Raw genomic sequence first — 25,239 nt, 5'->3', positions numbered from 1 at the left:
AAAGAAAACAATCATTGATAATACAGTAAATATTGTCAGGTCTACAAATAATGAAATTCAAAATTACTCCTTCGACTCTGAAGCGCTTTCCATGCAAAAAGTCAGCACTTGCTGTTTAAACTGAGTGCACTACCAAGCAATGTCCAGGGTCATAGATGCTCTTGGTAAGACTGAACTTTACCAAAAAAATTCAGAAAATAAAATATTTTTTTTTTTAATCGAAGATTGAATGCAATCATGCAACCTCTTACTACTGGGTAACCCACTGTATGTCTTGTCAATTTATTGCCTTTCTGGAATATCACTCAAGGCATCAAAATTAGATTCATGATAAATATACACATAATGAAAGGACACAAACTGCTATTCGACACTACTACTGGTAATGTCTGTGCTACGTGAAAGCACCTTTAAAAAGAGCCTATGCGGCAAGAGATAAGTGTCTAAAGATTCAAAATGAATCAACAGTATTGGATAACAATATAATTCTCAACTCAGAAGCTGCCTCAAGATTAGGTGCATCTTCAGTTAATGTAACAGGAAAAAAAGGCAATGGATTTTATTATTTGTATCCACTCATAAACTGACCTAAGGCCACCAGATGTGCAGACACAACAAGTTTTCTTTTCTTTTTACAGTTCTTTAAATTGTAGGATGATAAGGGAATAGATCTATTCAAAAACAAACAGCTATTTCATCTCTATTAAGAGGTGGCACCGGGCGTGGGGTTCACGTTCTGAGTGGCCACCTGTGGTGCCACTTCAATGATCCGGGGTTTGTCGATGATCCTGGCCGTGCGGTTGCCCTTCTCCACAATGCCGATAATCCACGCCTGGTGGCCCTCGCCGTATTTTGGGGACTTGATCTCGGCGCAGAAACGTGCTGCCTGCTCTCGTGGTAGGCAGATGAGGAGGCCTCCTGCAAAGAAAGAGAGCAGAGCATCAGAACATCTGGCTGAAAAGTATTTCAGCCTTGGTCTGCCATGTTATGAGTAGAAAAGTTGCCCAGTTTTTTAAAAGGTTGCAGAGTTCACAGGTTGGGCCAGTTACTGCCAGGGTGGAGTTCTAACTGTTTGTTGCTGTTATCACCTGTTGTTAATAGTTTTTCGTTAACTACCTGTTGTTGATGGTTGGGAATTCCCCTTTTTTGTCGAGTACACCCTGCTGCTTCCTGGAGGATGGCACCCAGGATGGTGAAGAGGAGGGGACATCAGGGTTGGCATGCAAAGGAAGAAGCCCCTCACCAAACCTAACAAAAACCCCTAGAAACAAGGAGCCAACATGGAATTGAGGGGTTGAAGTGATGTCTAGAGGTGAGGAACAGAATCCAGTATCCGCTAAGACCCTTTTTACCTTTCACCCTAACCTAAAAAGAAGTCAGCTAGAAAGAGGACCTCGAACGTCAAACTGAAAAACTGGGAATCTCCTGGTGCTTTTGTGAGGACAGAAGTCCCAGCTCTGCCTGCAGACCAGTGGACAAAGCTGCACTCTTCCTCCTCCTCCTCCGTGCCACTCCTGGAAGCAGCAGCGGCGTGAGCACGACCCGCCGGTTCTTCCCACCCGAGCCGATTTTTAATAAAGGCATTAAAAGGAGAAAGATCTCCTGCCCTATTTATTTCATGCCAGAGCCCTACTTGGACAAGCACTTGGTGACTTCAGTGGAGTCTGCTGAACTCCAAAGACTCCAAGAAAAGACACAGGAGAAGTCCGAGCTCTGGCTCTACAGCAAGATGTCTGTGCCTGAATGCAGTGTTTAGTTTCCTCTAAATGAAGCCAAATACACACAAAAGATGTTGGCAAAAGGACGTGGTATTGATGCCAACAAATGACATACTGAAAGAACACCAGCATTGTGACCTTCCTCACAGGAGTGCAGAGTGCCTCTACACAGCAACATTTTGGATAAAGGTCATATGCAGATACCTGTAACCACATATTGGTGGCAGCTGATTCTGTGAGTAATCCCATTGCCTGCAATGAAATCATTCATCAAAGCAGAGACCACTGCCCTGCTGAGAATGCAAGAGGCAGAACATGAAGCACAGGCCTGATCCAGTGCTCCCTGTGACTGCCCTTGTGACCCCTCTGACTGATAATTTTCTAACCTTTTTAGCCTTTCCTGTAAGTTTTTTTTCTCAGACACAATTGAAATTACTTCATTTACTAATGAAGGCTTTCAGAAGCAGCACAGTAATGAGTTAGCAAGCTCACCATTCCACAATTAAACCCAAAAGCACTTCCATTCTTAGAATCCCAAAGCACTGAAAAAGATAGGTTGGCAAGTGAATTGAAAATGTTTGGAGAACACAGGGAGAGAGGAGATTCACACACCGAGGAATTTGGGCACATGCTGAGCCTCACTTCTCTTTGACCCAAAGCATTCTCATCCTCACAAGTTCTACCACCAGCTCTGAGCCAGCCCTGGGGCAAAGGGCCACCACCTGCCCAGCAGGTCACCCTGGGCTGAGCAGGTCACCTGCGCTCGGGTGCCACATCCTCCTCCTCCACAGGCAACTCCTCAGCACAGTGGGCACCTTGATGTTTGCTCTTCTGAGCACACAGTCCCCTCGTGGTGACTAAAGACACTTTTCATTTAGGGCCATGAACAAGCAGCTACTGAACAGGAGGAGTTAATTAAAAGGGTAACTGGAAGTGTGAAAGTGATTTTTTTAGATTCTGTATGAAGAAAAGTGTGCCAGCAAAAAAATGCCTACCTGGCATTTCAAAATAATATCCCAGTATTTCCATCAACACAACAACAAAAAACCCATCAGCTTGAATGACAGTGGCTGTAACTACTCCAGATGTAACAGACAAATCAATTGCAAAGGAATTATGTGACATTCCCATGGAAAGCTTCTCAATCCAATTGAACAGAAACTTATGTCATGGTGCAAGTGAGTCAGGGGAGATGTGTGAAAGTGGCAGTGCAGAGAAGGTGCAAAGTAGCCAGAAGGGAGATGTGCAAGTATGGTATAAAAAGGAAACAAGAAAGAGCAGAAAAGTAATCTTCACTCAAATTTTTTTTTCACACACATGCTCTTCCTGCAATTTTGTATCACTTGTACACACATCCCTCTTATTATTCTCTGGCAAGACCAAAAACATGAAAAAAACCCCAGTTTCCAGTGGGAAAAAAAAAAATCACTTCCCACCTGCTGGCTACATCCCAGTCTGATCAATAATGCTTAAAAAGGCAATGGGCTATCCTCAACCAGCAGCAGGCTTCCTGTATGCAGGATTATAGTTATTTCTCTGGTACACTGACCAGTTTCTTTAACCCTTTGGGTAAATCCTTAAGGTGTTTTTTAGGCTAGTCTGTGTTCTTGGCATTCCCAGCTGCTCTGCTTTTTGGGGATTGAAAGGATGCAGATATTTGGTGGCTGTCCTGGCTTATCTCTGTAAGAACAAAAGGCTTTTTTTTTAAGAGGGTTTGAACGTTGCTGGTTTTAACAAGTAGTATTTCAAGCAGGGAAGTAGACACAGAACACTTCAAAAGCAGGCCAGACAAAGCTCTGTAATTAAGAGCAGAGATACAAATAGTTCATGAATCAAAACCAAGTCCTTGCTCCTGCTAATGGCTTTCTCCCACAATGACTTATAGCAGGATGACATCATTAGCCTTGCCTCTTGTCAGGCACTGACACAGCCCTTCCTTCTTTTCCATCCATCTGCCTATTTCCACCCAATCTCCACAAATAGCAAGTTGCTGAGATACCTCTACTACACTAAAAGAGTCATCTGACACCATCCAAAGTTATTAGGACTGAAAAATACATACATGTATCAATATCCCAAACACAGTAACTCTGACTTATCTCTGCAAGTTACCACTCTAACAAACAACTGATTCTTTTGAAACCAAATGCACAATTGCAAATTTAACCATTACCAACGAGTTCCCTAAAAGAGAGTGCACAATCATATAAAAGTGCAATTTTAGGAGACTACACCATTAGCAAGAGTGCCTGAAGGATGGAACAGATGACATAATACATCTTTTCAACACTGGCTTTTGTCAACAGGTGCCCAGCAAATGCACATAGGGGGAAAAAAACCCAACCCAATAAGCTTAAAATCCATTCAAATAGTTTTCCAGTAAATTTCTTATTGCCTGTGCACTCAGCTGAAAAACATCTGTTCCCAGATGAAGAAGCTACAGACAGAGCGTGTCTAGAAGTTGAAGCCAACAGAGAAGAAGTGTCAGAGGGAGCAGAGCCTTGAGCAGCCCCAGCAGGCCTCTCCACAGCTGGGTATCAGGCACAGCAAGGCAGGCCTTGGCCTTCACATAAATCAAGGCCAGGACAGGAGGAGTGCAAACAGCCTGGTCTGAATGCCAACGAGCCATGCCAGCAGAGCCTGCCCAGCTCACACTGCTGACACTCACCAGGCCCTGCAGTGCAAGCCTGAAGCCTGTGGGTGGTTATTCAGCTTCCTGGCCAGTGTGTCCACATGGCTACAGATCGTTTTTGGGGATCTGGCAGACACTGCCCTGTGACAAATCCCTGTGGCCACCTCTAATGCGAGAAACACAGCGCTGTGATCAAATCAGACAGATGTGTTTTGAGGCACCCGCAGTTCACCACCAACCAGATCTGTCTGGCTGTTTTTCCCATCATCATCCATCTCTGCACAATGCTAGCTGCTCAGCATTTCAAAAAGACCTCTTGCTCTCACTCCCAGAAGAGATTCTGAAGTCAAGCATTTCCCACTTCCTGGCAGTGCATCCATCTGCACTGTTTTACATTCCTGCAGTGAAAAGAGAATTGGGTATCCCCAAGGTGCAGGACAGGCAGCTCTGAAGATGTAAGCACTTGGTCTGCAGCTAAACCATTCCCACACCAACTGCTATCCAAACCTCTACTACAGCCACTCACCTGGAAAGGCACCTTGCAGTTCCAGCTCTGTATCATGCCATTTTTTGGGCTTTTACCAAATAATAAATGTACCAGCACTCCAGCTATGTGGGCTCCTGGGTTTTAAGAATCTGACTGGTATTACCAACCTTATTGACACAGCTTGCCAAGCTGCCACCAGATATTTCTGCTCCCTTCTGACTGACTCTGGATTTGGAAAGGGTTCATGTCCCATATCCTGTTACACATCATCTGAGCCACACAGTCTCTGTAGGACAGAGTGTCTGCTCAAGCACAGAGGGCCAAGGAACAAGTCAGCAGATCAGGGTAAGTTATGTATTCACTAGGGGAAAAGTTTATTGCTCTCACTGTGATGCTTTTTTCCAAATCTTCCAAATGTTTTGCTTCAAGGGGCCCCCTATGTTGTGAACTGCAGAGAATGTGGGTAACACTTCTGAAGAACCAGAAGATGGCAGGGAAATGAAACAGGAGAAAAAGACAGATGTGTTGCTACATCTCTCCATCTCCCAAAGAGAAAGAAGAGTCAGACTAAACTCGAAAAAATAAAATTAAACAAAAGACTGAGAACAAAAGTTAAGTAGAAAGACATCCAGCAGATGACAGTGATCATGCTCATCAGAGAAGAGCCTACTCTTAATAAGGCAACTTAAAAACCATCAGAAGTTCTCATCACCTGATGACTCTGTTTTTCTCCATAGCCAGGTTTTCAGTGCAGTCTGTTGTACTCACTGTCACAAGTGGCAGCCTTATTAAACTCAAGTAATAAATGGGTCAGAAAGCAACACTGATTTCTCTGCTGCTTGTCACAATCTCTAAAATCAGATTTCATACAAGTAGAGGAGAAAAGCTGTAAGGTGGATTCTTGGATGTCTGTATGCTATGGACAGAGAAGGCCTCAGCTGCCAACACTGGCCCACCCAACACTAAATTTTATAGTACCAAACCAAACACCATCCTCTGCCAGGCAAAACTACTGCCAGCGACTTTGCTTTTGAGAACACTGTGCCAGGTGTGGTGGAATTTCCAGATATCCAATGTTCTGCAGTTAACAGAGTTTCAAAAGAATTCTGAATCATCACTAACTTCTAACTGCAAACTGGAGGGTTGCAGGGTTTCTGTAACAGTGTTCCATATGGGAGCAGAAGACAGGACAGGATGTTGGTTTGCAAGTCCAGCTGAAGGAGTCAGTTGTGAACAGCTGCATGGCTGCTGCTAATTAGCCTGGCCAAGTGCCAAACCAACTGTGACTCTGAACACACAGCACCAATTTGTGCGTTTGAAAAGGAATTCTGAGGTGCAGGTGTAGGGTGTTATGAGTAGAAAAGTTGTCCATTTTTTTTAAAGGTTGCAGAGTTAACAGGTTAAACCAATTGCTGCTAAGTTGGAGTTCTAACTATTTGTTGTTAATAATTTCATGTTGTAATCACCTGTTGTTAATAGTTTTTCTTTAATTACCTGTTGTTGATGGTTAGAAATCCCCCTTTGTCGAGTACCACCCTGCTGCTTCCTGGAAAATGGCACCTGGGACTTTGAGGAGGAGGTGACATTGGGGCTGGTATGCAAATGAGGAAACACCTCACCAAATCTATCAGGAAAAACCCCTAAAACAACGAGCCACCATGGAATTAAGAGACCCAAGTAATGTCTAGAGGTGAGGAATGGACTCCAGTGTCTGCTAAGACCCTTTTTACCTTTCACCCTAACCTAAAAATATGTCGGCTAGAAAGAGGAGCTCGAATGTCAAACTGAAAAACTGGGAATCTTCTGATGCTCTCGTGAGGATGGAAGTCCCAGTACTGCCTACAGACCATCAGACAAAGCTGCACTCTTCCTCCTCCTCCTCCGTGCCACTCCTGGGAGCAGCAGCGGTGTGAGCGTGACCTGCTGGCTCTTCCCACCCGAGCTGGTTTTTAATAAAGGCATTAAAAAGTAGAAGGATCTCCTGCCCTATTTATTTCAAAGGAAAGGAAAAGGGTGGCACAGCTGTCACTTACCTGAAGTCTCTGGACAAGTGCCATGCATGAGGCCGAACATGTTGCCACAGGCCTTACTGACAGCAGCCATCTTGGCCAGGACGGGGAGGTTGTGGATGACGAAGGACACCTCGTTCCGCTGCTGCTTGGCAAGGTTCTGTGCATGGCCCAGGATCCCAAACCCTGTGATGTCTGTAGCTGCATGTGCATTGAACGTGTGCATGAGGCCAGCAGCTACAGGGGAGGGAGGGGGAAAGAACACCACATCAGAAAATACCCAATTATCAGGAAAGTGCTTTAGCAATATTGTGCACAGTCCAAATGAAGTTGTGTACCTTTAATGCAAACCAGGTTGGGTTAAATAAATAAATAAAATAAAATCATGCTTGAAGAGAACTGGAATTCACCAGCAGTGCATGTAACACTTAAAAAATTCAATCTGTATTTAAGACATTAAATCATGCTGAGAATCTGTCATGGAAGTTGCAATTATGAGCATGGGCTATTAGACACGTTTACTACTAATTTATCACGTTAGCTACTCATTTATACTGGCAGTCTAAGAAACAGGGGTTTGCTTCAGATCCAAACTTCCCAAAGCTGAGGGCCAGGGAGGTTCTGAGCTCAGCTTTGCTCCACTAAGGGCAAGGAGCAGACACAGCTCAGTCTTCTCACACCTCTTTCCCTGCCGCCCTGCAACGGTGACATCAGAACTTGAGATGTGGACACTCGAAGTTTAAGAGCTGAAGAACAAAGCCTGCAGCTGTGGGGGAAGGGGCCCAGCCTCCCCACCTGTACATTCATGAAATTCCTACACATTTGCAGCTCTAGGGTGGGAAAAGGGCACCCCTGCTTGCAGGACAATAGCACCAGTTAAAAGTATTTAAGTCTTGTTAAAGGTGTCTGACAAGAGTAGAGAAAAACAAAACCGAGAACACTTTGACTTTCTTTGGGTGCTTCCCAGTGCAGAAGCAGGACCGAGTTCTTTTCCATAAGGCAATGCTGGTCACTTATCTTTCCTGGAAGGCTTTGACAAAGAATGAAAAACCAGGGGGATGACATAAGAAATGAAAACTGAATAAATGCGAAAAGTGATATTTAACTATGCTTGTTCCTTCAAGTGAGAAGTAAGTAAGGAAATATTTAATTCTCCACTCTTCCAACAGATACTTTGAACAAAGAAGGGAAATCCTGGATTAAAACTTCTAGGGCAAAAGCAGAACCTTTCCTCTACCAAAATTCAAAGAAAAAAAAATCAAAACAAAAAACCCACTACAGGAACAGGAAAAAGACAAACAGGAAAAAAAGTATATTCCACATATATACTCCACACTGCGGAAAACATAGTACAAGACCGAATTAGAACAAAGTAATTTTTTTTAAATCAAAATTTAAATTGAAGCTTATAAAACTTTTCTTTTTTTATTCTATTTTAAATTCTTTTAATCTTATCACAGCCAGGCCTTCTCTATGCAAGAGAATAAGGAACAAATCCAATATTTTTTGCTTTAAAACATTCTTTAATTCACTGGGATGTTACTTGCAGCACTCACATGAGTCATAATCATATCCAGCAGCTTTGTGTTTTTGCTGCATAATTACAAGAGAGCGTTTGATTTTAATTTGCTGGTTTTGCTAACACTGAACAGCAGAGAAATGGGGCAGAATGAAAGGGACAAAGTGGCTGTGTCACAATTCCCCAAAGCACTGAAATGAAATTGATATGGAATTGGAAATACTCACAACCCCTCCCAACACACACATCTCTTCTTACCTGTCCTGTTCAGCCGTGCCATATTCATCATTGCCTCCTGATATGCTAGTTCTACATCTTCCTGCGTTACCACCAGTTTGATTTTATTCCACTTTTCAGGCTAATGGATGAAATAAAAATGTTTCTTTTAGATTTGCAGCTGTATATTTTAAAACACACCCTGACCACTTAAAAAACCCCAAACCCTTAATCCAAAATGTACTTTTTTTTAACAGCTAAAGAGGGGGAAAATGTTCCAGTGTGCCTTAGTCTGCTGTACCCCAGCAAAGTTCATTTAAAGATCTATTAGGCACTAAGTACTTCATATGCTACTTCCAGCAGCTGAGTGGCGTGGAATAAACTACTCTAGGGGAAGAACTCCCTCAAGGCAACTCTCTGGATTGAACTCCCACAGCCAAATTAAAAAAAAAAAAACCAAAAAACTTTGTTGCCAGATGTTGAGATTTGTAATTTCTGGCTTCTTGGGTTTTTAAGAGATTGTTCTTGACTTCACACTTGGGCACTTTGATGAGGAAAGACCATTGATATCCACCAGTCCTGGTCAGAGGAATGTATGCTAAGGCAGGATATAATCACTCTAGTTTAGGATTAAGGCAGTTTCATAAGCCTCCTTTACAATTTAATACCAGCATCTTCCACCCATTCTCCAGTGTCTGGTATGGTCTCATCCCTTCATCATATTCCCATAAATGCTCTTCATCCCAGAAGGGTTTCACAACAATTTAGGAAACAGTACCTTTATAGAGGGTAATTGTTTCATTTGAAGCTGAAGTGATTCCAGATCCAGAATGAAACAAAGCAACTATTTTATTTTTAAAAGCCACACTGCAAGTGATTTAACTTTTTTTTCCTTTTTTTTTCAGTGAAAATAAAATTACAGAGAACTGAAAGTCAGAAAACACAGGATTTTTGAAGACACAATACTTACACTGCCATTCCATAGCGTAAATGTATAGAACAAACATCTTACTTAACAAAAGGTGCAGGAACTACTAAGAAATGGTAGGTGATGCTACACTGGGAAGGATCTTGTCTTAACAAATGAGTGCTGACTTCAAGGGATGTAAGAGAGAATCCAGAAATGGCAAAAGGGGGAAAGATTGGTCAGCCAAAATAAATAAATTGTTTAAGAGCAAGGAACAATGGCAGTGGGACCAGAGTTTCTGATATTAGGTTGAACTGGATCTACCAATCAAAGAAAAGCATTTTTGTTTACACAAATGAGAGACCAAGTCAAAAATAAGATGTGGCTGTTACAGAGATGACAGAATAGTGATTATTCTTACTCTGGGAACGACTGAAAAAAATGTGAGCAGTCATTCTGCCTTAGGTTTCAAAAACAGTTCTGAGGCTGATCACAGGACAGAAACTGGTCAGATGATGGCAATGGCAATCACAAACAATGTGGAAGCAGAATTCAAGGCTGAGGGCAGAAGAGCCACAAACACAGGTAAGATATGAATTGGAGGAAAATCCCTCTCTCCACTACAGTAATCAAAGTACTGGGGTTAGTCAACAGGGAATTAGGGCGGAAAAATTTGCAAAAAACTCCCAAACACGTTATAAAAGCAAGATTGGATTTCCAAATAGGAAGGGTCTGTAGACAACAGCAAAGAGCAAGAAAACCCTCTCTGAAGGGGCACATCCCAGCCCCTTTCGTGCCTTTAAGCATGCATACCTCTACACTCCAGTTTGCCTTTCTTGCCTGTGCATAAACTTGCTATACTATACCTTCTCCCACACACTTTTTAATATGAAGTTCAATTCCCCACCAAAAGTTGATTTACAGGTGGATTTGTGATGGGTAATTAATTCTAGTTTCACTTTCCCTGCGCTTTCACAAAACAAAGCTAAAGAAAAGGTAGCATAGCTACTCAGAAATTTTCCTACCACAATCAAAGATATATTCTGCTTACACATAATAATAGCAGTATTGATTTCCTGGCTGTCCTCATTTTTCAGACCAGGTTTTTCTGTTTGACAGTTGAGGAAATTAGTAGTATTTGAAATATGTGGAAATTCAGAATAGCCTTAATTTGCAAGTCTGCTCATAAGTACAACAAGAAGATATGTTAAGAAGTAAGATTATGGGCAGAAAACATACTATGGAATTGAGACCTTGTTTCACTTCATTTTCATATCAAGATTATCTGAGGCCCTGATCCTTGTATCTGTGGAAAACACAGGATTCTGAAGAGGTCAAAGTTGCTAGGCCAGACCCTATGAAGAAGGAGAAAAATATTTTTCCCTTGCTGCTCACACTGCAGACTCCAATGAAGGCTTAAGCTGGTTCTCTCCCACTTTGCTAACACTAGCTGGGTTAATTAGAATTCATCTGACAATGCAGTGGCCAACAGCCAAACCAAAGTAGATTCCAGCTCACTCCTCTGCCAGTCTTTTGGCTCAGGAGTCCCAAAAGTAGAAAAGATGCATCTTTTTAGAGTGTAAACTGAGCAGTTATAATTTGGAAGTCACGTACAGGGAGCCAGACAACATAAGCAGATGCCAATTTTGCAGTTACTTTTCAGTTCAGTAGTTACATTTTTGCCTGAAGTAACAGATGGAAGTATGCCTACATCCATAACGCTGCTAGAAATATTCTTACTGAATGCACAGGGCAATACATGTGAAACGCAGATAAACTTCCATGTACACAAACAGAAAGCCCAAGAACACAGAGAGACCATTCCTGGCCTAGCTGCCATCAGCAAGTGTTGCCAATTACTTTGGCAGGTGGAGTAGGGCATAATGTTGCCCAGGGTGATAGTCTGTTGTTCTGTTAGTAAACAATTTTGGTTATTACAGCAATGTCTGAGAAATAACTAAGAATTAGGTGCAATTAAGATGGGCTCACTAAGCACAAAATTGTAAATTGCCTTGATTCCAAAGGAGTGTTACACACAAGTAGGGAAGGCTGGATCATATCAAGGAGGAAAGAGGAGAGAGGTGACAGATGAGTCCCATCTGAGCTGAACTTTGTCATGTTGAGGGAATGAGGAAGGTCATCTTTACACCTCTTCCCTATTTCTTTTTTTTTTTGTAGTGTACTCACAATATCTAGCCACTGGTGAACAGCTACAGCCACTTGTGTTCCCAAGGGTTTAGTTAATACAAGCACATCTCCTGGCACTGCATTGTCTGGCCTGGAAACAAAGAATTCATATATTAACTACACAGTGAGGTTCAAACACGTTATTAGGAATAAGTGCTGATAATTACATTTTCACAGACCCACACATCTTACTGCACAGTTAAAAAACTGACTAATTGCAGAATTACCCTTTGGGATTCATTGCCACTCAGTATCATTGAGGAAAATGCTGCAAACTTGTTTAAAAAGTGCTAATCCTTCTTTCTTGGAAAAAACAATGCTTGCAGTCAGACACACACCAAATTACATCTTGTCTTTGAAATTGTTTGAGAAGACATAAGAGAGGATAAGGGAAAAAATTTACCTTTTTTACCCAGGGCATAAGATATCCAGCATTAAGATCATGAAGGAGTTCATTTGTATAGAATAACATGCCACAGTGGGACATTCAAAATCAGCTACTGTTAAATGGACAGAATGCTCTAAAGACAGCAGTTCTGTAGCTCTCTACAGCCACTAATAGGATAATTGGGACATGGTTTAGAAATGTATGTATAAGTGAGGCAGAAATTTATGTTCAAAACAATCTCCACTGCCTTTATAGATTAGGCAGTTAATTCTCCTGTCAAAAAGAGAATAGGATCAAAAAGGACTGGGGGGTGGGAAGTAAAAGGACATCCTGTTCAAAATAAAGCAAATATGTACAAAGAGATGTGGCATCTTGTTGAGTGCTAAGGAGAAAAGCAAGCAGAAGGTACTGCTTTACTCATCAGAGACACACCACAAGATCACAACACAGTGCTTAAAGGATTTTTACTGTATCCCTCAGACCAGTGCCTTTGATTGTTTAGTGATTTAACTTACATTATAAATTCATTAGGCTGACAGACTGTCGTGGCCACTCCTCCTAAAACAATCCAGGGATTTAACACTGTTTGGCCACCAGTAACAGATGTTCCTGCCTCTTCTGCTGCATCTTTGAAACCCTGGATAATTAGAGGCATCACTTTGTCTCTTTCCTAGAGATCAAAACAGAAGTCAGAGTTCCATACACAGCAGTGCTAGTCATTGCAAGACAGGTCCAAGGCTTTAACCACTCCAACCAAATGCCCTCGTGGCAAATAGTTCATGACAGAAAAGCAACCCTTAGGAAGAGTCTGGCCTCCTGAAACTTCATGTTATCCCACAGAGTTACAGTTTTACAGCTCTGTGTAGAAGAGGTGCAAAGACACTCTTACACTGAAGAAACATTGTTCAAAAGGTCATACAAGAGTAATCAGAGTTCTGGAAACTCAGAACAATTATCCTGCTGCTGTAATCCTGTACAGCCACAGCAGAGCAGTGCTAAAAGGCAACATTTAACCAAGATGGCATTTGAGCTCCATTGCCCATCAAAGTTTCAACTTACATCCTTCTAAGAATATATGTTCCTTTTTTACTACAGCAAAACAAACATACATGCTGATCTCTTACACCAAAAAAAGGGCAAAAAAAAAAAAAAAAATCAACCCATAATCATCTATCCAGATTGACAGATGAATTGGCCATCAAATGCTGGCCTTTGATAGAAGGAGGCACCCCATTTTGGTGGGGATGAAGGCAGCAGATTACAATGCCCCAAAAAACTGAACTTTTAGCATGTGACCTCAGAATGTTTATGAGGCAAGATCCCATGAACTAAGCCACTCAAGAAGACCATTTCTTCTTTACACAGCTTCAAACTTTGAGGAGAAAATACACTAAAGGTAAATACATTCTGAGCACATTTAGCTGTTTGACTCTTCCTTCAAGAAAAAGTGTCAAAAGTCTTACCCTATCTGTCATTTTATTGCTGATTCCAAGGAGCATCAACATGTTGTCGCATTCTGTGACCCCCATGGCATAAAGGTCACTTAGGACATTGGCACACGCTATTCGTCCCTGAAAAACAAAGAGAGACAAGAAAAAAAATCTGCAGCACTCTTGGTGAATGTTTAAACACTTTCCACAAGCAAAGCTTCCAGTGTGAGTTTGCATTCTGACACAGCTTCTTACTCCACAGCATTAAGAAACCCAGCTAGAGATGTGGTATGGTCCATTATGTGCTATGTGCCCACCCAGAAGTGCAGGTATCCTTCCTTTTATAGGTATGGAGAGAATTCATCCCAGCTGTCTTGCTCAGCACTCTCTCCCACTGACTCCATAAGAATCCCAGAGTTCACACTGGATGCCCAATCTGAGAGGCTGAAGTTAAAATCAGCAGTCTGTCCCTGATAACAAGCTCTGTTTACTTAACATGGTAAATTCTTGTTAACTTTGGCATGGAACTCACAACTGCTAGGAAATTAATCTAAAAAGCACATATTGCTGAACTTGTGCATCAGAATATGCAGGAGATGGGTCCTTGATGAGAAAGATGTTTGTTCCCTGCCCTACTCTGGAGGCCATGTCTGCAATCCTCAGTTTCTAGGATAGAACTCCTCTTCCCTGAGGATACAGCTGTGCTGCCAGCCCACACCCACACTGGGCTGCTTCCTCTGCTCTGGGGATGACAGCATGTACAGGGAATAGAGAAGCTCAGGGCTCTCTGGATTTGCCACCACTGGGGGAAGCTGTGTACCTCCACCACTCACACAGTGAGAGAGATTTATGTGTTTATCTGGCACTTTCCAGGTGACAAGATCAGGCTGAATTTTGCTACAGCACCAACAACTTTACTGACTTGTGTCTGCATGTGAGTATCTCCACTAACAAAAACTTGTACAAGAGACAAAACTGTCTGTCTGCTGAAGATTGCTCTAAGAAGTCAGGAAGCTGACAGGACTGAGAAGCCATCACTCACATTGCATGAGGTTAGTTACTCTACTTTTACTAAATGAATGGATCTGAGTCAGGGTTTCTGAGGTACGAACCCAGCACAGATGACACATCAAGTTTCCTGATGAAGATGCAGAATTTCCTCCTACAGGCTGTGCCCTAAGGGACAGTAAGATATTTTAAAATATAAAACAAATTCTGTTGTGTTACTCTGGAAGACTCCATGCATTCTATGAAAGTGTTTTAGATTTACAGTTGCAGAACTGTAACCAGCACCTGCTTTATGATTTTAAGTCTGTGCTTTTCGTTATGTTCAAAGGCAACACCACCATGGTAAAAGCAACAGCATGCTTATTTGATACAATTTGCAAATAGGTAATATTTTCAGGCAGTTACTTCACTTGCTGATGACATGAAACATCTCCATCACAAATAAATATAATACAGTTTTCCATAAATTCAAGAGTTTTTGGTGGCATCAGGGGAATCTCTGATATTTGGAACTGGAATATATTTTAATAATTTAAATTTTAAACTATTAAGAAAAGACTTGTGTACTACACTATTTGATGGATATTAGCTGTTACATTTCTATAGGCCTGCCATTTCCCTTTTGTGGAACTATCAAGCCATTCTCTGTTATCTTCAGTATTTACCAAGCAAACTGCTGGTTTGTTCCCTGTTAGGAATGACAGATAGGTTTTTAAAACCATAAGGACAATACCTCTGATAGTCAGAGGTCAGTCTAATAATGCCTTTGCCAACTGCCAAAACCACTATGGAAACAAACTCAGGGAAGTGCAATTCCCAAGTCTGAAGGAGCAGAGAGAACAACACAGGGCTCTTGTGAACACCAGCCAACCCCACAGGGCTCACAGACAGGAGTCAGCCTGGCCAGGTCCTGCAGGTCACCTGCCTGCTTGCACAGTGCCCTGAAACACAAAGTCTGTGTGCAATAGAAAGAACTATTTGTAAGGGCAAAGGTTGAAGAATGAGACAGCCATCTCCAGTCTTGAGCAAAGGTTCCTAAAACAGCAACAAAAAGGTTCCTGGATGGAAGGGGAAAGATGTACTCTGTCAAAGCAGCCATTCCCTGTCCCTGTACTCAAATATGTATCTCCACAATGCTACAACACAGGCCAGTATCCAGTACTAGTCCCAGCGGATTGATACTTATTACAAAACCTTTTTTTGATTGCTTGTAACTTTTCTAATAAGTCATTTAAGCTAAATAAATCCTATGCTTGGAACAGATTTTACAGGTGTGCATCCTAGGGATAATTTTGCACATGGACTGAGCAAAGGACAAAGTGAAAGTGAAGGAGAAAAAGGAAAAGAAGGAAGAATGATTTTGCATATAACTGCAGAACTTAGTTTTAAAATAAGCAGTAGGAGAGTGAAAGCTGTTTTCTGGAGCAGAAATAGGAAGTTCAGCTGAGTCCACAAGCAGTTTTGCCTTCCTCAGCTGTTTCCTAATCCCTTCTGTCACAGCACCCAGCTTGGAGTTCATTTGCACTTTTGGCTTTCCCTCTTTGCTTCCTCTCCTCCAATTCAGCTAAGGAGCTGCAGGTAAACTCTGTGCACAGAGAAAGGAAGAGACTAGATCAGGGAACACCCACTCAGAAGTGCCTGGGTAAGGACACTGAGGGGAAGGGCAAGGAGAGTGTGCACTGCAGGTGAGTGATACTGGTACCATAGTAACAACAGGTGTGGGTCAGGGGACACCTGGATTTAAAGCAGGGAAAGAAGCACTTGGAGAAGCAGGGTAGCAGCAGCATCTCTCGAGCAGAGGAGGGCAGAGCACACTCCTTTATACAGCCTGGACACCCAACTCAAAATTCCCAAGTCTCACAACTCCTCTGCTTGTAACAACCACCCATAAACCCCGTGGCAAACTGTATTTGACTGTCCTCTAACCAATACTGGTCCACACAAGTAAGAGGTAATCTACACTGTCCCTTGGAGTACTCTTGCCCTCAAGAGAGAGGTCTGAGCAGAGGGTCTAGGAGCAATATCCTGCTGGATCATCATTGATTGGATCAGCAAGAAGGCTTGAGACAGAATCCCCATCCTCCGTTAGCTCTTAGGAAGAAATACACATATGTAAACAGATTAGGAAGTGGCCAGCCACCAGATTAAAATAAATGCCCTCAAGAATGAAAAGTGAAGGATCTGAGAGTTAGACAGCACCAAGGTTACAGCTGCTGGTGCATGTGGATCACAGCACAGACTGTAACTATGATGCAACCACTGAAGCTGGACTAAGGCCAAATTTACATTCCACTCCTACCACACTGACCTAAACCTCATCTGGGCACAGGCCCATCTATCTACTCCTGTGGCATTTGTATCTCCAAACAAAGCAACCCTCCCCCTATATCACAGCCTTCAACACTGTCCCTCAAGTTTCTGTTACAAGGTGAGAAAAGAGTTTCTCAGACGACAAACTTGAACACAGATCTCCAAAATATTTTTTCTCCTCTGATCCCTGACAAGTTCCCACATGATATTAAAGCAACCCATTTGAATCAAATTTCTCAGGAGAGCTCAACAACTCCATACTCCAGAGGCCAGCCTGAGATTTTTGGCAGCTCACTTTGCAGAAAGAGAGCTCTCCTGGAAGAGAAATTACAGGAGCTAGGCTTACATATGTGCACACCATGTGGTCAAGCATGCTAAAAAAAAAAAAAAAGAAAAAGATGGTCCCAATCTCAAACTGTGTCCAAAACCTACCAGAGAGGTCTTACAGAGCAAACAAACTGACAGCAGCACATAAAACATTCAGTCACACCAACAACAAGAAAAGCAATGAGTCACATCCAAGCCGCAGAAAACATAAATTCTAGTACCTTTCATTTAACATTTCCTTACAGCTTTATTAAAGTATTTTTTAAAGCTCATTTGTTTCCCAGGATCTGTTAAAGTCAATACTGATCACTGCCACACATGCAGGAATCTCTGCTGAGACAGACTAAATGTGACAGGAACACAGAATGAACCAAGGCCAAGGTGCACACACCTTCCCTCCAGTCATTTCAATGTGTCCATGTTCAGGTGGAGGTAGCACCACAGGACAGCTGGAGTGCAGAAGGCACTCTGAAATTGCCAGGTGCTATTGCCAACTACTGACATTGGGTATTTCCAGTTCTAATGGGTTACCTGGTTATTTCAATACCTCAAAAAAGGCCAATTACAATGTGGTTCTGCTTGTAAGTGGAGTTTACTCTCTCCTACTTCACAGGCTGCTCTTTTTCCCCCTTTTGGGCTTTTCAAACCAAATCCCACAGAACAAGAGATGAAGGGAAATCTGAATTAAATGTGGCAGTTCTCCCAACTTCCACCTACACAGAAAGCAGCACTGCAGCATTCCTGGCCAACATGGGAGATTCCAGGATGAAATGATGCCTTTCCCTCTACATGTCTATTTAGGAAAGACTCTGAATGCAATTAATCACACAAATAGCACCACACATCTAGAAGAAAATGTCAGAACTGTCATCAGGTTGGTGAGAAGCCTGAATCAGCAACAGACCCAAGAACCAAGTTTAGCCAACTTACCATCATATAAGGGTCATCCACAATAGGATAAATATAATCTGTCGTCTGGACTAATGACAAACCTCCATGTCTTAATGGAATAACACAAGTGTCCATCCCAATTCCTGCAAAGACAGAAATCCATGAGCGAGGTGGGTAACTGTGCCCTGAATAATCTGTTGCTTTTAACTAAAGAGTTTATAAAACATGTCTGTGAAATACAACTCCTAACATTGCCTAAACAGACAAGGCAGATTCTTTTGCCAGAAAAAGCACATAGCATAAGTAAGAGGAAAAAACAAGCAAAGAAAGAAAACTCCTAGTTGGAACTGAACATAAGTGCAAATGGCTGAAGGCAAGAACTAAACTACAATGTTTTTTATTCTTTTGCAGCAGCATAGCAGCACATCAAGAACATCTGTGCTTTTATGTAAGTACATTTAAAGTTAAGAGGAACTAAGTACACTGATATTGTCAAAAGCAAATAGGTTTTCCTGCCACTCCAATCTCAACAAAAACACAGTGACAGTTGTGAAAGGACACAGCATCTCATAAAAGACATTCCCTCACTCCAGAAGGAACAAGAACTCCACAAGTCACAGCCCAGGCCCTCGGTGAAAGATGATTGACCCACCTGAAGCTTTAGCAACTGCATTAGCCTTGCCTGGCATGGCTGGAAGGTGGCAGAGCACCTGACAGATACAGAACCCCTTGGAGAACACCACAACTCTGAGCACCACAACCTTTTCCCTGGCAGTGGGTATTTCAAACAGAACATGTGATATTAGACCCTCCCAGCATTTGCTGCCACGGAAGAGCCCATACCAAAGGGGCAGGTGACAAATCACAACATGCTGCCTGAGCCACACTCCCCTGTGGATAGCCTTGTGCCCTGCAGCAATGCAGGAAGCTTACCTCCTTCCTGGGCTGGCAGCAAGCTACCTGGAATTACTCTGCATGCCTCACAGGGCAAGAGTCTTCAAAATAGCCCATTTTTAAGGAGCAGATGTCACACAAGAACTTTTCACCATGTATTAATGAAACACACTACCCTAGCAAGAGCTACAAACCAGTGTTTGGCAGTGTTCTGTACAGGGATGGAACAAGTTGCTGTCATCTGAGTCTTACTGAGGGGACAGAGGTCTGCCAGGCAGTCAGTATACAAATGGAGATGATCTTGCCTCCCCTGCCTAGAGAGGAAGGAGATCTTGCCTTGGAAGAGCACTAACAAGCTCTCAAGCAGTAATTTAGGGTTGCTCAATCTCCACAGAAGCTCCCAAGCCACTATGCCTGACATCCAGTGCCTCCAGGGAAGGGCACATAAGCAGTTACAGAGAAGTGGCTCAGGTGCAGGAGCTGTTTTGCCCTCAGTTCACCTGTTCATGCCATAATGCTGCAAAACCAACTCTGACAGACAGACCTAGGGGCTAGGATGATGGTCCTTCTGAGGCTGTGTTAATGTTCCACTAAAACAGCTCTGAATAACAAGTGAATCTGTTCAGAGCCATGACTGATTGCAGATCTGCAACAGCTCTGAGAATAAACATCAGATTTGCAGTTTTTTACTCTCAGTCGTATTTAAGTTTGCTCTGGGTAACATCTCTTGCAGAACTAAAAAGGGGAGAGCTTGAACCTGCTGCTGGCAACCTCCCTCCTGACTGCATTTCAAAAGCATGATGCCTATGCATAGGGGGCAAAGTTACGTGTCTATAGCTTTTTAGCAGAAGACATCAAAGGCAAACTTATCCAAAGACACATTTGCTAAAGGGATACTCATCACAAAAGCACATTTTAAAAGAGATCTGAACTCTTCACCTTCTATTACTAACAGATTTTCTGTTACATAGTATCACACCTACACACTGATGGCATAAAATCTACTTTTATACCTTTTCATATAGCTGTAGAAGAAGTCTACTAGCAGTTGCATTATTGTTTAGAGCCTGTAAGTTTGTAAGAGAAAAGAAATCTAAACCAAACTATTGCTGATTTTAGAAAACTGCCAAACTGAAATGCTGCTGTGAACAGCTTACTTAATCTAGAAAAATACATATAAATAGCAATTTGGGGATGAAAAAAGATGGAAGTGTCCTCTATCAGGGAATATTAAATTATAGTGCCACCCCAGCTTCACACACAATCGCTGCTTAGATACTTCATACAAAGATCCCCATTGTTTAAGCAAGAGCATGGGTGCCTTCCTAATCTCTGATTATATTCAATCTCTACCAGAATAGTGGGTTGCAGCCTGTTAGCCTGCTAATAGACAATTAGTAATGTTTATATAATTTTAAATAAGGTTATTGGACATTAAACTGATAATAACTTCAGAATAAATGCTCCATTGATATTCTTAAGTTAAGGGGAAAAAACCATTCTGCACTGCAAAGAGATTGAATATGCAGGGCTGAGTAAACAGACAAACAGAATTAAAAGTGTCATTAAACACATTATCTACATTAATTTATCTATATCAATATTAGGTACAGTAGCTGGTATCAAAATACCTACGTTTGCCCTGTTCCCCATGTAGGTGGCTTGTGCAGGTTGTTTTCCCTTATTGCTTGCATCATTGTGCAAATATCAAAGAGAAAGTGAAGCTGGCAAGAACACAGAGGTCTTGGAAAGGCAGCCTTTCCCAGGCAGCTTCTACAGGTGAGCAAAAGAGTTAGAGTGGGGAACAAGGAAAGGACTCAAAGGAAAAATGACAACTGTGAAACAATTTGCTCCCAGTCAGATGAAGCAAGGAAGTTCTCTTGCTCACTTTCTGTGACCCAGAAACAGAGGGGAGGGAGAGGGGAAATTCACCTGGGAATCATCCAAATTCATTCATCCATTGCATCAAATTCCAAATGCAATGCATGAACATAAAAGTCTAGAAATGAACTGAGAGGATTTCAGTTTGCACAGCATCTACTGGGGGGAAAGGGAGGAGCAGACTAACACCTAAGCATGTGGCCATCACAATGGCCATTCCTGAGTGTTTTGCCTTTGTAGTTGAGTGCACTGCAGGATGTTAAATAATTAAGATAATATTCTTGTATCCCAGATGCCAACAAATGACAGCATGAGATTCATTCTACAGCTTTCTGGATGCTGTGCATGCATTATACAACACACAATTTTCAAACTGGTTGAACAAACCACAAATGTGATCGCGTCACTAAGTAAACCGAGCAGAAGGACCACCAATGTCCCAAGCAGCAGCTACTTACCCAACCTGGGCATAACTGCCCCCAAGAACTGTTCATCTTCCTGAAAATGGTTTTCTTGTAGAGATTCAAGCAGTTTCTGTAAGACATCCTGGGGCACTTTGCAGCCTGTGCCCTTCAGTTCAGTGAATCGGGTCAGACGGAAGCTCTTGTCCAGTTCGTAACTTTCTGGGTTAAAGGACTCCCGAACAGACATGGTTCTCTCCCACTGACTGCCGGCCTCTCCCAGCCCAGAGCAACGGGATCAGTTTCTCTGCTGATCAGTCTTATTGGAAAATAAAAATAACAATTAAAAAAAAAAAAAGGGAACATTGGAAAGTCCTGTGACCTGCAAGACAACGTGTTTTCCACATGGTGCAAGTTAAAAGAAAGTGCTCATCGTGGTTGTTCACCTGTTAAGACAGGTGTGCACATCTCACACAACTCATTTCCTACAACTACAAAGGGATGACTCCTCATCCTACCCTTCTGACATTTAAAACTACAACTATACCAGGTGAATCAGAGAATTAAGCTCTTTTCCAGATATGCTGCGTAAGGTTTTCATTAAAAAAAGAATCTAACACACTTACTGTCCTCATTTAACACAGAGGTAATGAAAGAAATAATAGTTCCCAGAGCACAGAGGCCAAAAGGCAACCTGGGCCCTGATCCTGCAGCATGCTCAGCACAGACATCTGTTTGTACTCAGCTCACTGTGGGGTCATGATTTTAGCCATTAACATATTAATCTCAAAAATGGGATGCTTTTCAAATAATGGCTCTGCTTCAGTCCTGAAGCTTCATAATACACCTGTCCTCCTTATGACAAAACACAGTCCTGGTGTTCTGTTGGTACAGGTAGCAGAAGAACAAAGAGGCTGTTTTTAAGTGGAGTGGTTCACCTACAAGCATGCCAGTTTACCTTTCAGCGTGTTCACAGACAAAAAAATGCTGAAAAGTTTCTTGCCTCTTCAGCCCTTTTTTAGTCAACTAATGATACGGAAAATCAGAGAATTGTCCATTAAAATAGTAATGTAAAAAGACACTGATGCAATTCATTTAATAAAATTCTTAACAATGCATGTCTAATTTTAGAACGTTTTTCCACTCTGACTCACATCCACCACACTCCAAAACTAATAAGAGGCCTAACTGAGACACTGACTTCTAAACAGGAACGGCTGTGATAAAATACAATTCATCTTTCTCAGAGAACAAGTTTTCAGGAATTACTAAAAGCAATCTGTCTAGTAGCAGTTTCTTAGAAAGCAAGGTTCCTATGTAATAGCAACAAGAACAGAGTTCAGTGGCATCACTGACAAAACCTGATACTGATGGTCATGCCCTAATGAGGTTAAGCTGAAAAGAAGAATTCAAGGGACTCATATTTGCCAAGTTCAACTTCGCTAAATGAAGGAAAGAAGTTAATCTACAGACTGTGCTGTATCTGCCCTCCACAGAACTTACTAACAAGCACATCTGTTCCATAAACCTTTAAGTCAATTTATTGTCTGTAATTTGTAGGAACTGAAGTTTTAAGTTCCCTGAGAACTTTTTGATGTGAAGCCCAACTCCCCTTCACTGTGTTTTCCCTCCTTCTCTGGGAGGTGTGGCACTTATTTAAAACAAATCTTCCAAAGCCTAGGCTCGGGCAGAAATCCAAACTCTAGTTACAAGAACGTGTCTTGGATGAGCAATGAATTCAGTTCCTAGCCGTTGTCTTCCAATGCAAGACACTAAGCACTTGCAAAAAAAAAAAAAAAAGAAGTGTCTGGAAAACAACCTGTCAACAGAAATAGGAGACAAAAGCCTTTCATGGAGGGGGGATTTTTTTTTCTTAATTCTTTTTTTAACGCTTCATTCTAATTAATTTCAGAAAATTATAAAAAGCAGCTTGCCCCACAAGATCTTCCTTCATCTAACCAATAAGTGCAATAAGCTTAGCACTCCCCTGCCTACTTACACAGGGATGAATGCAGAGGCCACAGCCTACCAGGAACTGTAGGGACACAGTTCCCCCGTTTGAAAACAACCCGTGAAACAAACAAGATGATTTCATTTCATGGAAAACATCCCCAGTGCAAGAATACGGTAACTTTTCTATTAAAGATCTGATTAAAGCTGCGCACAACTGTGTAATTCGCAGACTCCCGTAGGAGCAACATCCCAGCTTTTGGTGACTTTGGTGGTCACAGCACCGAGCCTAGCGGAGTTCACGAAGAGTTTAGACAACTCTCAGGCACAAGGTGTGATTCTTGGGGCTGTCCTGTGCAGAGCCAGCAGCTGGACTGATGGCACTTGAGAGTCCCTCGCAAGTCAGAACATTCTGCGATTCTGGCAGTCCATGCAGCACTGCGATGTGAGTGACAAGCATCCCTCCCCAGCAGCAGACAACACCTCCTAACCCAGACGTTTCTTACTTTAAAAGAGCGGCATAATAAATATTAAAAGCTAAAGCTTAACCCTTGCCTTCCTCAACAGCAGAGAGAGGGGAGCACAGGAGCGAAAAGGGGGGGGAGGGAGGGAGAACTGGAGCCAGGTACATACCCCAAACCAACCCCAGCGCACCCAGCGCCAGCCCGACCGCCCGAGGCACACGAGGCGAGGCGCTGCAGCCACCATCGATCCGGGGAATGCGGCGGGCAACGCTGCGGGCAGACATGGCTCCGGGACACCTTAAATTTCCAGCCGCTGCCTTTAGAGGCAAACCCGGGGCCTTCGCTGCCGCTCTTTGTGCAGCCGGAGAAGCGGCGGGGGAAGAGGACGAGGAGGAAGGAGCTGCGCGCGGAGCGGCGGTGGCAGCGGCCCCTGCCCAGGCTGCGGCGGGGACGGAGCCCGCGGGTGTCCGGCCGCGGTGTCCCCCGTGTCCCCACGTGCAGGTAGGTGTCACCGGGGCGGGGTTCGCCCCTCGCTGGCGGGGACGGCCGGTGGGATGTTGGGAGCAGCACCCCCCCACCCCACGCCGACACTCCGTAACGGGGAGGGAGAGAAGCACGGGGGTGGGGGGAGGAATTGGGGGGGGAAAGGAGGGAAAAGGGAAAAAAAAATGTCGGCGGGCGAAAAATTTAACCCGTCCGCTGCCGGCGTCCAAATTTTTTTAAAGCGGCCGCATCGCGGTGAGGCGCTGCCCCCCCATCCCCGCTCCTTCCTCCGCCCTTCCCCCGGGGCCGGGCCGAGGGAGGGCGGCGGGGCCCGGGCCGGGCGGGCACCCCGCGCCCCGGCCGCGCCGCGCCACCCCCCGCGCCCGGCCCGGCGGGAACGGCGGAGGCGAATTCCCCTTTAAATCTCCCCGCCTTGCACCCCCCCTCCTCCTCCTCCTCCCTCCTCAGGTCTCCCTCTCACCGGCTCTCGCCGCCTCCTCGCCCTCCGCCTCCTCCCGCGAACGGGACTCCCAGCGCGGTCCCACAATGCACCGGGCGCGACGGGCTCCCTCAGCGCCGCCTGAATAGAAAATGCTGCCGCCGCCGCCGGGCACGGGGGGGTTAAACCCCCCCCCCTTTTCCTCCCTTTCCCTGCTTTTCCCTCCCTTTCCCTGCCGCCTTCCCGCCCCCTCCCGCTCCCCCTCACGCCGCATCCCACGCGCGTTCCCGCGCGGGGGCGCGCGCCGTTGCGGCGCGACATGTCGCGACACCGCCCCCCCCACACCCCACAGACGCCCCCGCCCCTCAGCCCGGCCCGTGTGGGCAGCCCCGGTGTGCGTGTGGGGTCCGGTCCCTTCGTGCGGTCCGGCAGCCATCGAGGCTGGCGGAGACCTTTAAGATGGAGCAGTGCGAGGCAGCAGTGCCGCTGTAACCCCTTGGATTCTGAACCTCAGCACCTCTGGAACTCAGCTCCGGGCACCGTGACTGCACCGCCTGTCTGGGCAACCTACCAGGGAAAAATGCTTCTTTCGTATCTAATCTGAATCTCCCCTGTGTTTAAGGCCATTTCTCCTAATCGCAGAATTGATTAGAAATCGATTGGAAAAGACCTCTGAGATCGAGTCCAACCTGTGACCA

The 25,239-nt window shown here is 43.8% G+C and overlaps 1 protein-coding gene across 2 annotated transcripts; it reads right to left on the bottom strand.

Annotated features, from left to right (window-relative positions):
• Positions 1 to 205: 205 nt before the first annotated feature.
• Positions 206 to 24,701, bottom strand: SEPHS1 (selenophosphate synthetase 1). Of its 2 annotated transcripts, none has more exons than XM_030960064.1 (9): positions 24,584 to 24,701; positions 21,263 to 21,524; positions 18,069 to 18,172; positions 13,527 to 13,634; positions 12,579 to 12,733; positions 11,676 to 11,766; positions 8,624 to 8,723; positions 6,871 to 7,083; positions 206 to 918 (listed from the first exon to the last, which is right to left on the bottom strand). In XM_030960064.1, the coding sequence occupies exons 2-9, from the start codon at positions 21,453 to 21,455 to the stop codon at positions 704 to 706; spliced, it is 1,179 nt and encodes a 392-aa protein (XP_030815924.1). In that variant the 5' UTR covers positions 21,456 to 21,524; positions 24,584 to 24,701; the 3' UTR covers positions 206 to 703. The 2 variants fall into 2 exon arrangements, with proteins under 2 accessions (XP_030815924.1, XP_030815923.1); XM_030960063.1 differs by lacking the exon at positions 24,584 to 24,701 and adding an exon at positions 23,789 to 24,251.
• Between the last annotated feature and the right edge of the window lie 538 nt (positions 24,702 to 25,239).

The sequence above is a fragment of the Camarhynchus parvulus genome, chromosome 1A (assembly GCF_901933205.1).
Source record: "Camarhynchus parvulus chromosome 1A, STF_HiC, whole genome shotgun sequence".
In the NCBI taxonomy this organism is placed as follows: Eukaryota; Metazoa; Chordata; class Aves; order Passeriformes; family Thraupidae; genus Camarhynchus; species Camarhynchus parvulus.
The sequence above is the reverse complement of the archived record's forward strand: the minus strand, read 5'-3'. Positions and strand labels throughout refer to the sequence as shown.